The following is a 12,282-nucleotide window of genomic DNA, read 5'->3' as shown; positions in this document are numbered from 1 at the left end:
GTTAACTAGCTTCCTCAGAATCTCAGTAGTTACGTGTGAGGCTCGCGAACATAACGTGTTGCTCTGTGCTCGTAATAATGGAACGACGAAAGTTTGTTGGACTAGAAGTTTTTGCCGTAAGTTATATTGAGTTATCTACGTTAATGTGCTTGACCCAGTATTTGAGTCAGTGTGTATGCGTGGGAGGAGGTTCGATGCATTAGTAGTAGTAGTAGTAATTCTGCCGAGCCGCATATCACTTTAACAAAGATACTGAACATGTCAAGATATTACAATTTCATGACAAGAAAAAAAGACATATACAGATATTTACATACCCACAGGACAAATGGCTCTGAGCACTATGGGGCTCAACTGCTGAGGTCATTAGTCCCCTAGAACTTAGAACTAGTTAAACCTAACTAACCTAAAGACATCACAAACATCCATGCCCGAGGCAGGATTCGAACCTGCGACCGTAGCGGTCTTGCGGTTCCAGACTGCAGCGCCTTTAACCGCACGGCCACTTCGGCCGGCCCCACAGGACAAAGATAGGACAGACAGAAGGTTGAGTCCATATAGTGGAAATTTGCTTGAAGTAATTTACTACGAAAAACATGAATTAGAATAGCCAGATGAAGACTGGAACCTCCATCCTTCCGAATACAGGTCGGCCTTTTTAAAACAGCGTAACATTCAGTACCCTCTCATTACTTACGTGGTCTACCCACCTAATCTTCAGCATTATTCTGTAGTTCCTAATTTGTTATAATGGGAAATATCGCAGCTATGTGTTATATTCTACTAAATACAATAAGTGCGCATGGAGAAAGGTTACTCTCTGTGTTCAATTAAAATTACGCTAGATGTGATCTTTGATAGGATTCCGTAGTGCGGAAAGTTTCATTTATCAAATCATTTTGACCATATACTTTGGACTATGGGTCAGCGTGATCCCTAGACGTTTAATCTCTTTCGTGGCTGTAGCTAGGTTTAGTCCATGTAATCGGTTTGGGAACCTAGAAGCCGTATTTTTGATGTGTTGGAACCGCTCCCAAAAGTTTTGCTCCAGTTGCATCTTCAAACTTCTTTATTATTCGTTTGATTGTGTCAACGTCTTCCCTGGAACTGACGATCACACTCACGTCATCTGCATAAGCTTGGCAAACTGTTCTTATGTTAAGTGTCTCAAGACTTTGCAGGGTACTATGAAATTTTTTCAATAAATGTTCTACTGCTGTGGCGAGCAGCGACATTGTTTAATCGTTACTGAAGCTGTCAGCTGCCCATTAATCTTCAGTCTCTATCCTATTTCAGTTATGCATTTTTATCAGCTTTGTAAGCGGATCACCAAAACCTATTTGACCCATAGTTTGAAATAAAACCTGGTGATAAGCCCTGACAAATCCTTTATTAAAATCTAGAAAAGCTGTTGTTAATGTTGTCATGCATATTCAATCTCGTTTTGTATATCCATGTTAAATCTACTATACCTCTGTATTTGTCTAGAATATTTGGTACGGTCCAATTACTTTACCTATTACTTGCTTTACTCTGTTGTTTATAACGTTTGTTAAATTTTTTAAGTCGGCGTTGAGCAACGTAAGAGGACGGGAATTTTCGTCCTATTACTCTGTGCAGTCTTTCATATGATAATGATTCCCTCGTAAATTGCCGGAGGAAGACGATATTTACTAAGATTTCATCGTACATTTCGGTGAGTTCCTCAACTACCATATCCCAAAACTGTTCACCGAGCGAGGTGGCGCAGAGGTTAGCACAATGGACTTGCATTCGGGAGGACAACCGGCCTGAGCGGCCGAGCGGTTCTAGGCGTTTCATTCTGAAATCGCGCGACCGCTACGGTCGCAGGTTCGAATCCTGCCTCGGGCATAGATGTGTGTGATGTCTTTAGGTTAGTTAGGCTTAAGTAGTTCTAAGCTCCAGGGGACTGATGACCTCCGTTGTTAAATCCCATAATGCTCAGAGCCATTTGAACCATTTTCGAACCATTCGGGAGGACAACGGTTCAAACCCGCGTCCAGCCCTCCAGATTTAGGTTTTCCGTGATTTCTCTAAGTCGCTCAAGACAAATGCCGCAATTGTTCCTTTAAAAGGGCACAGTTGATATCCTTCTTCATCCATGACACAATCCGAAATTGTGCTCCGTCTCTCATAACCTAGGTGTCCACAGGACATTAAACTCAGTCTTCCTTCCTTCCTTCTAAAACTGTTCATAACATTCGATAGGCAAACGTTGTAATCCAGCAGCTTCCCTCTTCGGAGCGTCGATGATGATACGTTTGACATCCTGATTTGTTATCCTAGCGATTAGTTCTTCGTTATCTCTTGATTCAGAACACGTAGTGATACTGTTCAAAAAGTAATCTGTCGATGTCTCTTCTACATTCGGTGCTGAGTAGAGATCCTTATAATATTTCACAGCGTATTCCTTGATCGTGCTTTGTTGAAAATATTCATTTCCATCATAATCTAGAAGCTTATTATGTGATAGAAGGATGCAATTTCATGATTGATGTCATTGATATCTGGAGCCCGTACTTTAATAACAGGTAAACTTTCGCGAACTGCTGCTGTTATTTGCTATTTAATTCCTCTTTTTTAAGGGGGGGGGGGGGGGCCTTAGAGCATCCGGTCGATCGCACAGTTCTTGTGAAATTGTAAAGTAAGATGACAGTATTTCTCCTCCAGTATGATTTATTCTGTACAAACTGGATGATACATTTCTTTATTTGCGTCTTTGCCCAGTCCGTCCACTGCAGCACTCTTTGTCGATGCCTGTTCGTCTATCGAAACATATGCTCCCAAATGTCTTGAATTTCCTGCCTTAATATGTTATCGCCAAGTAGCGACACACTCAACTGCCATGCGCCACGCCCTAGAAAATTTTCTGTCTGGTGTACGTAACGGTTACATGGCAAGTGCAATGGTCGGCAAAGATGAGCGGCCTCAGAATCTCGTAGGTTATTTAACGTAGCTTTGGAGAAGTAAATTCTGTTTAGTCTACTGGCAGACTGGCTATTGACGTACGTGTAGCATGTAACATTAAAGTCTGGGTACATCCAGGTGCCTTAAAGCTCTAAGCCATCTGTTAAAGTTTTTAACTATGGGCAGAATTTACAGCTCATGATCTGATCTTATTTCCCTATCACTTAATAGAAGTCTCCGACTGTTACACTATGTGATCAAAAATATCCGGACACTTGGCTGAAAATTTAAGTTCGTGGTGCACTCCATCGGTAACGCTGGAATTCAACGTGGTGTTGGACCACCCTTATCCTTGATGGTAGCTTCCACTCTCGCAGGCATACGTTCAGTCAGGTACTGGAAGGTTTCTTGGGGAATGGCAGCCCATTCTTCACGGAGTGCTGTACTTAGGAGAGGTATCGATGTCGGTCGGTGAGGCCTGCCACGAATCTGCGTTCCAAAACATCCCAAAGGTGTTCTATAGGATTCAGGTCAGGACTCTCTGGAGGCCAGTCCATTACAGCGATGTTATTGCCTTGTAACCACTCCGCCACAGGCCGCGCATTATCAACAGGTGCTCGATCGTGTTGAAAGATGCAGTCGCCATCCCCGAAATGCTCTTCAACAGTGAGATGCAAGAAGATGCTTAGAAAATCAGTGTAGGACTGTACTGTGATAGTGCCACACGGAACAACAAGGGATGCAAGTCCCCTCCATGAAAACAGGACCACACCATAACACCACCGCTTCCGAATTTTACTGTTAGTACTACACACGTTGGCAGACGACGTTCACCGGGCATTCGCCGTACCCACACCCAGCCATCGGATCGCCACATTGTGTACCTTGATTCGTCACTCCACACAACGTTTCTTCACTGTTCAATCGTCCAATGTTTACTCTCCTTACACCAAGTGAGGCGTCGTTTGGCATTTACCGGGTGTTGTGTGGCTTATGAGCAGCCGCTCGACCATGAAATCCAAGTTTTCACACGTCCTGCCTAACTGTCATAGTACTTCAAAAATGGTTCAAATTGCTCTAAGGACTATGGGATTTAACATCTCAGATCGTCAGTCCCCTAGACTTAGAGCTACTAAACCCAACTAACCTAACGACGTCACACACATCCGTGCCCGAGGCAGGATTCCAACCTGCGACCGTAGCAGCCGCGTGGTTCCGGACTGAAGCACCTAGAACCGCTCGGCTACCGAGGCCGGCGTGTCATAGTACTTGCAGTGGATCCTGATGCAGTCTGGAATTCCTGTGTGATAGTCTGGATAGATGTCTGCCTGCTACACATTACGACCCTCTTCAATTGTCGGCGGTCTCTGTCAGTCAACAGACGATGTCGGCCTGTACGCATTTGTGCTCTACATGTCCCTTCACGTTTCCAATTCACAATTACATCGGAAACTGTCGAGATAGGGATGTTTAGGAGTGTGGAAATCTCGGGTACAGGTGTGTGGAACAAGTGACACACAATCACCTGACGCACGTTCGAAGTCCGTGAGTTCCGCAGATTTCGCCATACTGCTCTATCAAGATGTCTAATGACTACTGAGGTCGCTGATATGGAGCAGCACAATCCACCTAATATGATAAACGTAGGTTTAGGGAAGTGTCCGGATACTTTTGATCACTCAGTATATATGTAACATACATCAGTAATGACTCTGATTTCGTGTCGAAATAACTCACTTCTCGCTCTCCTACCATCTGTACTCGTTGAAGCGCATATGGTGAGAAGGCGCACATCCCCATGGCAGGGCAGCAATGCCTCTTCCTGACTCTACGTACGCTTGAACCACACATTATATACCACCCTTTCTGTATAGAATCGGCGTTCCAGATACTTCACCAATACTGAGTATCTCATCAAATTCAAATACGTCATAAATATTTGGTGTGATCACTTCTTGGCCAAGAACTACGTCTACATCCTAAGAATATAAATAAAGGGTTACCAATTTTAATTTTACGTCTGATTGAATTCGATTGATGTTGACAGTCGCTATTTGAAATGACTGCATGCTCACGTCCAACAATTCAAGATCCTGTGACCAGGTTAAGTTGTTTTCTACATTTTACAGGCGTGTCGTTGCCAATGATTGTTACTGCAGCTAATCTACTTTCATTGTAACATCGAAGCTTCAGGAGAGTCAGCACTATAGTACTGTCCATTGCAAACTTATTTTTCAGTTTTCATTTTCCTTGTTATGCCCCAATTTAATTTCTGAACCAGAGTCATTCCCAGTAGGTTCACTTTCTGTTCCTCCATTCTCGTCATCTTCGTATTCTCTTTCCGAATTTTTCCTACTTTTTCTACTTGTCACATTTCGACTCTATTTGACTTTCTCGCGTGGTATCTTCGCAACAACTTGAGGTTTTGTAGCCTTCTGGTTGTTGTTCCTTACCTCCGCGCCCTTTCCTGAGAGTTTTTTGTATTCTGTGGCAAACTGTACTTCCCTGTTTACATGTTTCAGTAGCTGCTTGAGTTTCTCTCAGCTGTTCTTGTGTTGTTTCCTGACGTGTTGTTTCCTGCATCGGTTGATGTTAACAATCCTGCTGTGGACGGCTCAAGGGGCTCGCCATGTATGATTGTTGGGACTGGGGAACAACCGTTTCCTCATGCTTTCCCGTTTCCATTTCGGATCAACCCTGTATCAATGTAATGTTGTCGGACTTCTGTTTTCTAGGTATCTGTGCCGATTCTGGGTATCATCGATTCTACAGTTCGTTGGTAGATTTGTGGAGTTTCGTGGCACCAGGTGTGTACACATAATTCATGTAATTCCCTGTATATAACTGACCGATCGAGGTGGCGCCGTGGTCGGCACACTGGACTCGCATTCGGGAGGACGACGGTTCTAACCCGCGTCCGGCCATCCTGTTTTAGGTTTTCTATGGTTCAAATGGCTCTGAGCACTATGGGACTCGACTTCTGAGGTCATGAGTCCCCTAGAACTTAGAACTAGTTAAACCTAACTAACCTAAGAACATCACACACATCCATGCCCGAGGCAGGATTCTAACCTGCGACCGTAGCGGTCTCGCGGTTCCAGACTGCAGCGCCTAGAAACGCACGGCCACTTCGGCCGGCTTTAGGTTTTCTATGATTTCCCTAAATCGCTTCAACCAAATGTCGGGATGGTTCCTTTGAAATAGCACGGCCGAATTCCTCCCTCATCCTTCCCTAATCCGATGGGACCAAGAACCTCATTGTGTGGTCGGTCCCCTTTCTCAAACCAACCAACCGACTAACCGCAATGATGGCGCTCGATAGCGGCGCAAACGGAACTATCGGATTCACATCAGGCGAATGACATTAAAGTAATTTCACTATCATGCTCCTCGAACCACTGTAGCATCATTCTGGCTTCGAGACACGGACAGTTACACTGTTGAAAGATGACATCGGCGTTAGGGAAGACATCAAGCATGAAGTGATGCAGGTGGTCTACAGCTGACATGGTGTGTTAGATAAGTGCCACAGATCCCATGCAAGCGCAGGGAATGTCTCTCATACCTTAATACTACCCCCACCAGCCTGCTTCCGTGGCGCGGTGCACGTTTCGAGCCGCCGTTCGCCTGCATGACGGAGTTTGTGGAGACGACCATCGGCCTGGTGAAGCAAAAATGTGATTCGTCCGGCGAGCCGACACGTTTCCAGGGATACAATGTCCGATCTCAATGATCCCGAGTCCACTGCAGCCGTAAGTAACGAAGTCGTTGAACCAACATGTGAACGCGCAGCGTCATCTGCTGCGGAGCCCCTTGTTCAACAGTGTGCGCTGATTCCTGAGCTCTGAAATACATGTGTGCCCATTAGCGCTGTGCTCTTTCGCCATTGGTGCCACAGATCGCCATCTATCCTAGATTACACAGCAGTCAAGCCTCCAGACCCCACACTCTGTGTAGAGCCGTGGACGTCAAACCACTAAACGCCTAATGGTAGCATCACTGCCCTTCTACCACTTTCCGTAGATTCTAATGACAGGAACACGTGAGCATTCGACCAGCATCGCTGTTTTAGAGGTATTCGTTCGCTGGTTCTGCGTAGTAAAAATCTGTTCTTTGGCAAAGTCGCTTATTTCAGTGGATTTCTCCATTTTCAGCGCTTATCTTCGCTAAGGTAATTCCCCATCCGTCTTTGCTCCGCTCACATGGCTTTCTGTTGAGTCACGTGCCCACAACGCCGCCAGGTGGCATCCACCCTTTGCAGTGCCCAGTGGTCATAACGTTTTGGCTGCTAAGTGTATGTCAACGGTACTGAGAGAATCATCACGATGACGGAATTCAAAGTTGCCCTGGGTTTCAGTAATATTCTGTCTACCGCAACAGAACCGTGCAATTTAGCAAAAACAAACTATTTCTCACTATTTATTTGATGAACTCAGTATTAGCACCAGAAATACTTAAATTAACACGCAGCCAGTCATGAATTGCCAAAGCCGTAGTTTGTACATGCCTTGTATTCTTACCAAAGTACTTCTCCCGGTCGAATCGATAAAAATGATTTATAGTTACGAAGCGGTACCTCTGCTTCATGAGCAGTACACAGAGCCGATGAACAGAAAGTGCCACCACTTATAAGCTAGATGGCTGCTCTAGGAACGCAGTGTACAAGTATAGTAACACTTGCTTATGTAACCAGGTCGCTACATCACGCACCGCACCGCACCGCAAGTCAACATAGGCTCAGCAATGGGCCGCGAGTGAGACACCTCGGCTATCAGTGGCCACTCTGCTGACCAATCTAAACTTTCATATGCCACTCAGTGTCTACATCCCTCAATGCTCCCACATTAAGTGAATCCCATAAGATGACAATGAGAATACATGACATTAGGATCAGTGCCATTATCGTCGTTCTCGCCCATCAGGCGTTTGGAATATTGGTTTAATTTTTATATTGTCTGTTGCAACAGACATGCATGCCTGAAGGAACAGACACTGTAAAAATTAAAGAAAAAACTGCAAATTTTTTATTATTATTCTCATTATAAATTTCTTGTATTACATTTTTACCAAACGCCAAGTCTGTGTTATCTACGTAAATCTTCACGGTATAGAATGTAACATGCGTTTAAACAGATTACTAAAAAAATTAAAATGCAATTCTCCTTGGACATCTTATTGTAGAATCTCATTCCTTGGTAGAAAATGCTGTCTCTACCAATCGCCACTCGCACGGGAAACGAAAGTGATTAGTATTCTACCACTAAACACAGTTTGTTCACGAACGATACTGGGTTATAGGAGGGATAATCTATGGTCTAATCAGACGAGTAACAGGGATACTCGTATTGGATGCAGAATGCAAATGTGTCTTAAATTATGACAAAACACATGCCATCCTGTTCTGGTGTCTCGCCTTGTAGTGTTCAATATCCTCTTTTACAGATCGAATGCATCCTTCTTATATGCAGGTTACGTTGCTGATAAAACTAAACCTTTTAATGATTTCCTCACCTAATGTCGTCTTGCAACAAAATTTTGATGCCTGAAGTTTTCTATTATCTTGCATTTTAATGAAAGGCTCAGCTGTGTGCTTGCCTAGAATTCTAAATTGGAAAGCAAAAAGAGAACATGGTTGTGTTTGAGATAGTTACGTGTTAGCATTTTAAAAATTATCTACCATATCCTCCACAGAAAACCTTTGCGATTCTCCATGATGTCATGTATAATCATCTTCACGATTCCACGAAAAGTAATACCTTCAGATCCAACCTAAAGTAGCTTCATAAGTCTATTAAATTAGCAGAAATATATGAGCTGGTGCCATTCCAGCCACAATCAAAGCTGTGGAATTAAACCTCTATACAGCACCGATATTCGAATTTGGTGTCTCTTGTTTTATTTTGTTACTGATACTAAAGGGCACTTGATTTATATTTCCCAGGTAAAGAATTTTCTATTCAAATTATGTGCTTTCATCATCGCTGTGCATGGCTGGTTGCCGGCCGGTGTGGCCATGCGGGCACTTCAGTCTGGAACCGCGTGACCGCTACGGTCGCAGGTTCGAGTCCTGCATCGGGCATGGATGTGTGTGATGTCCTTAGGTTAGTTAGGTTTAAGTAGTTCTAAGTTCTAGGGGACTGATGACCACAGATGTGAATTCCCATAGTGCTCAAAGCCATTTGAACCATTTTTTTTTTTTTTTTTTTTTTTTTTGCATGGTTGGTTAATTTTCGCCTGAAATTCATTCACGACACAAGTGATCTCATCTAGATATTTATGTCTGACCACGATTTCTTTTTATTTACCTTCCATGGCTGTTTTTTCAGATAACGTATTTTTTAATCAGTTTGATAAAATAGCGAGTTTTTGTACACAACTTGTGGGAGACTACATGCACATAACCGACAGTCGATTATGATAAGGACCACATTCCAAATTGGAAATGAAGGAAGAAAGATTATTGTTTAACGTACGGTGGACAACGAGGCCATCAGTGACGGACCACAAGCTCGGATTGTTTCAAGGATATGGAAGGAAATCGGCAGTGTCCTTCCAGAATTTCCCGGAAGCCATTTAGGGAAATGAAGGAAAACCTAAATCAGGATGGTCGGATGCGGATTGTAACCGTCCCCCCCCCCCCCCCCCCCCCTCACCGAATGTGAGTCCAGTGTGCAAACCACTGCGCCACCTCGCTCGGTGAAAATTAAAATGCTCCTTTATCCGTCTGAAAACACCGTAGCTTCTGTAGGAAAAAGGTTGCATGATATAATGATTTGATCTCACATTTCTTTTGTTCCATTATTTTCGTGTAGCTTCTTCTTGTTTTCTATGCCAAACAATCACTGCTACTTTATGCGGTGTATCTGCTTGTTCTGCATTTCCTCCATCGGGTCCACTGTGATATTCACCGTTCAACCATTTTCCAGTATGCAGTATTTGCACATATGTTGTATACACTGAGGTGAAACAAAGTCATGGGATACCGAAATGCGCACACACGGATGGCTGTAGTACCGCGTACACAAGTTAAAAAAACTTCAATGCAGTGGTGAAGCTGTCATGTGTACTCAGTTGATTCATATGAAAAGGTTTCCAACGTGATTCGGGCCGCACGACGGGAATTAATAGACTTTCAACGCCGAATGATAGTTGGAGCTAGACGCATGGGACATTCCATTTCGGAAAATCATTAGGGAATTCAGTATTCAGAGTTCCACAGCGGCAAGAGTGTGCTGAGAATACAACACTTGAGGCATTACCTTTCACCACGTGCAACGCAGTGTCCGGCAGCCTTCACTTAACGACCAATAGCAGCGGCAATTGCGTAGAGTTATCAGTGCTAACAAAAGAGCTATACTAGGTGAAATAACCGCAGAAAAAGATGTGGGACGTACGATGAACGTGTCCGTCAGGACAATGCGGAGGCCGGCCGGTGTGGCCGTGCGGTTCTAGGCGCTTCAGTCTGGAACTGCGTGACCGCTACGGTTGCAGGTTCGAATCCTGCCTCGGGCATGGATGTCTGTGATGTCCTTAGGTTAGTTAGGTTTAAGTAGTTCTAAGTTCTAGAGGACTGATGGCCACAGATGTTAAGTCCCATAGTGCTCAGAGCCATTTCAACCTTTTTTTTTTTTGACAATGCGGAGAAATTTGGTGTTAATGGGCTACGTCAGCAGAGGACCTATGTTAGCGCCTTTGTTAACAGAACGACATCGCCTGCTGCACCTCTCCTGAGCTCGTGACCATATCAGTTGGACCCTACACGACTGGAAAACCGTGGTCTCCTCAGATGAGATCCGATTGCAGTTGGTTAGAGCTGATGGTAGGGTGCGAGTGTGGCGCTGATCCCACGAAGCCATGGATTCAAGATGTCAAGAAGGCACTGTACGATCGGGTCTTTGACTGGGAGTGATTACACTCGGAGACCATCTGCAGCCATTTACGCACTTCATGTTCCCAAAAAACGATGGAAATTTTATGGATCACAAAGTGCCATGTCACAACATTGTGGACACTTCGAGTAAATTATCTGGCCACCCAGAGCGTCCGACGTGCCTCTCATCGAATATTTTCGCGGCATGATCAAGAGGTCAGTTCGTGCACAAAATCCTGTACAAAATCCTTACAACACTTTCGCACTTATGGACGGCTATAGAGGCAGCATGGCTCAGTTTTTCTACACGGAATTTCGAACGACTTGTTGAGTCCATCCCACGTTGAGTTGCTTCACTATGCCAGACAAAAGGAGGTCCGGTACTATATCAGGAGGCATCCCATGACGTTTGTCACCTCAGTGTATTCGTCATTTTCTGACCTTTACTGCTGAACTCGATGGGATGTTTGTGTAACTTTGCTTCGCTGATTACCCGTCAGCTCTTCTACGATTAAGATTTTATCATCCGCATTATATCGTGAGATCATGAGAAGATTAACTTTAACGTAGAGATAATAACAAGTGAGATCAAATTAAATTTATTGAGGGTTCTATCAAATCTGTTACTCTGTCTTCCGTATCGTGAACATATTTTCTGCTCCTAAGCCACGTAACTTTCCGCCATATGTACACTTGCCAGTACGAAATGTAGAGGTGCAAAATCGCAGGCAATGCGGCACAGCACACGTGAGAATGAAATGCAATATGTAATTTTTCCGGATAAAATTGAAAACACAAGGAAGAGAAGTGACTTCTTGAAATATTGCTCTTCAGTCCGGAACACCGCAGCTGCTATGGTCGTAGGTTCGAATCCTGCCTCGGGCATGGATGTGTGTGATGTTTTTAGGTTAGTTAGGTTTAAGTAGTTCTAAGACTAGGGGACTGATGACATCACATGTTAAGTCCCAAGGTGCTTAGAGCCATTTGAACCATTTGAAATATAGCTCACAATTTGTAGCTGAATGATCAATCTGTAGGCTTTCTTTGTAAAGGGAAAAGATTCACTTCTACGTTAGACTGTAAGTACTTGGATTATATTTATGAAAAAGCATCTATACGTAATTAGTTAATGCCTGAGTGATAGTAACAAATGAAATGCTTTATGAATTTGCTTTATCTGACCTGTATTACTGTAATGATATTATAATTATTCAAATGGTTCAAATGGCTCTGAGCACTATAGGACTTATCACCGGAGGTCATCAGTCCCGTAGAACTTAGAACTACTTAAACATAACTAACCTAAGGACTTCACACACACCCATACCCGAGGCAGGATTCGGACCTACGACCGTAGCGGTCTCGCGGTTCCAGACCGAAGCGCCTAGAACCGCTCGGCCACACCGGAAGGCTATTATAATTATTATATAACAGACAACGACGGTACACGCTTCGAACTGAGATACTCGACCACTTCACTCTGA

The 12,282-nt window shown here is 43.9% G+C and overlaps 1 protein-coding gene across 1 annotated transcript in view; it reads left to right on the top strand.

Moving 5' to 3' along the window:
- The first annotated feature begins 61 nt into the window (after positions 1-61).
- Positions 62-12,282, top strand: part of LOC124788734 — a 31,812-nt gene continuing 19,591 nt past the window's right edge. The window contains exon 1 of the mRNA XM_047256017.1: positions 62-116. Within this exon, the coding sequence (XP_047111973.1) occupies positions 78-116 (39 nt within the window). The 5' untranslated portion in view covers positions 62-77. The remainder of the gene's footprint in view (positions 117-12,282) is intronic.

The sequence above is a fragment of the Schistocerca piceifrons genome, chromosome 3, assembly GCF_021461385.2.
Source record: "Schistocerca piceifrons isolate TAMUIC-IGC-003096 chromosome 3, iqSchPice1.1, whole genome shotgun sequence".
In the NCBI taxonomy this organism is placed as follows: Eukaryota; Metazoa; Arthropoda; class Insecta; order Orthoptera; family Acrididae; genus Schistocerca; species Schistocerca piceifrons.
The sequence above is the reverse complement of the archived record's forward strand: the minus strand, read 5'-3'. Positions and strand labels throughout refer to the sequence as shown.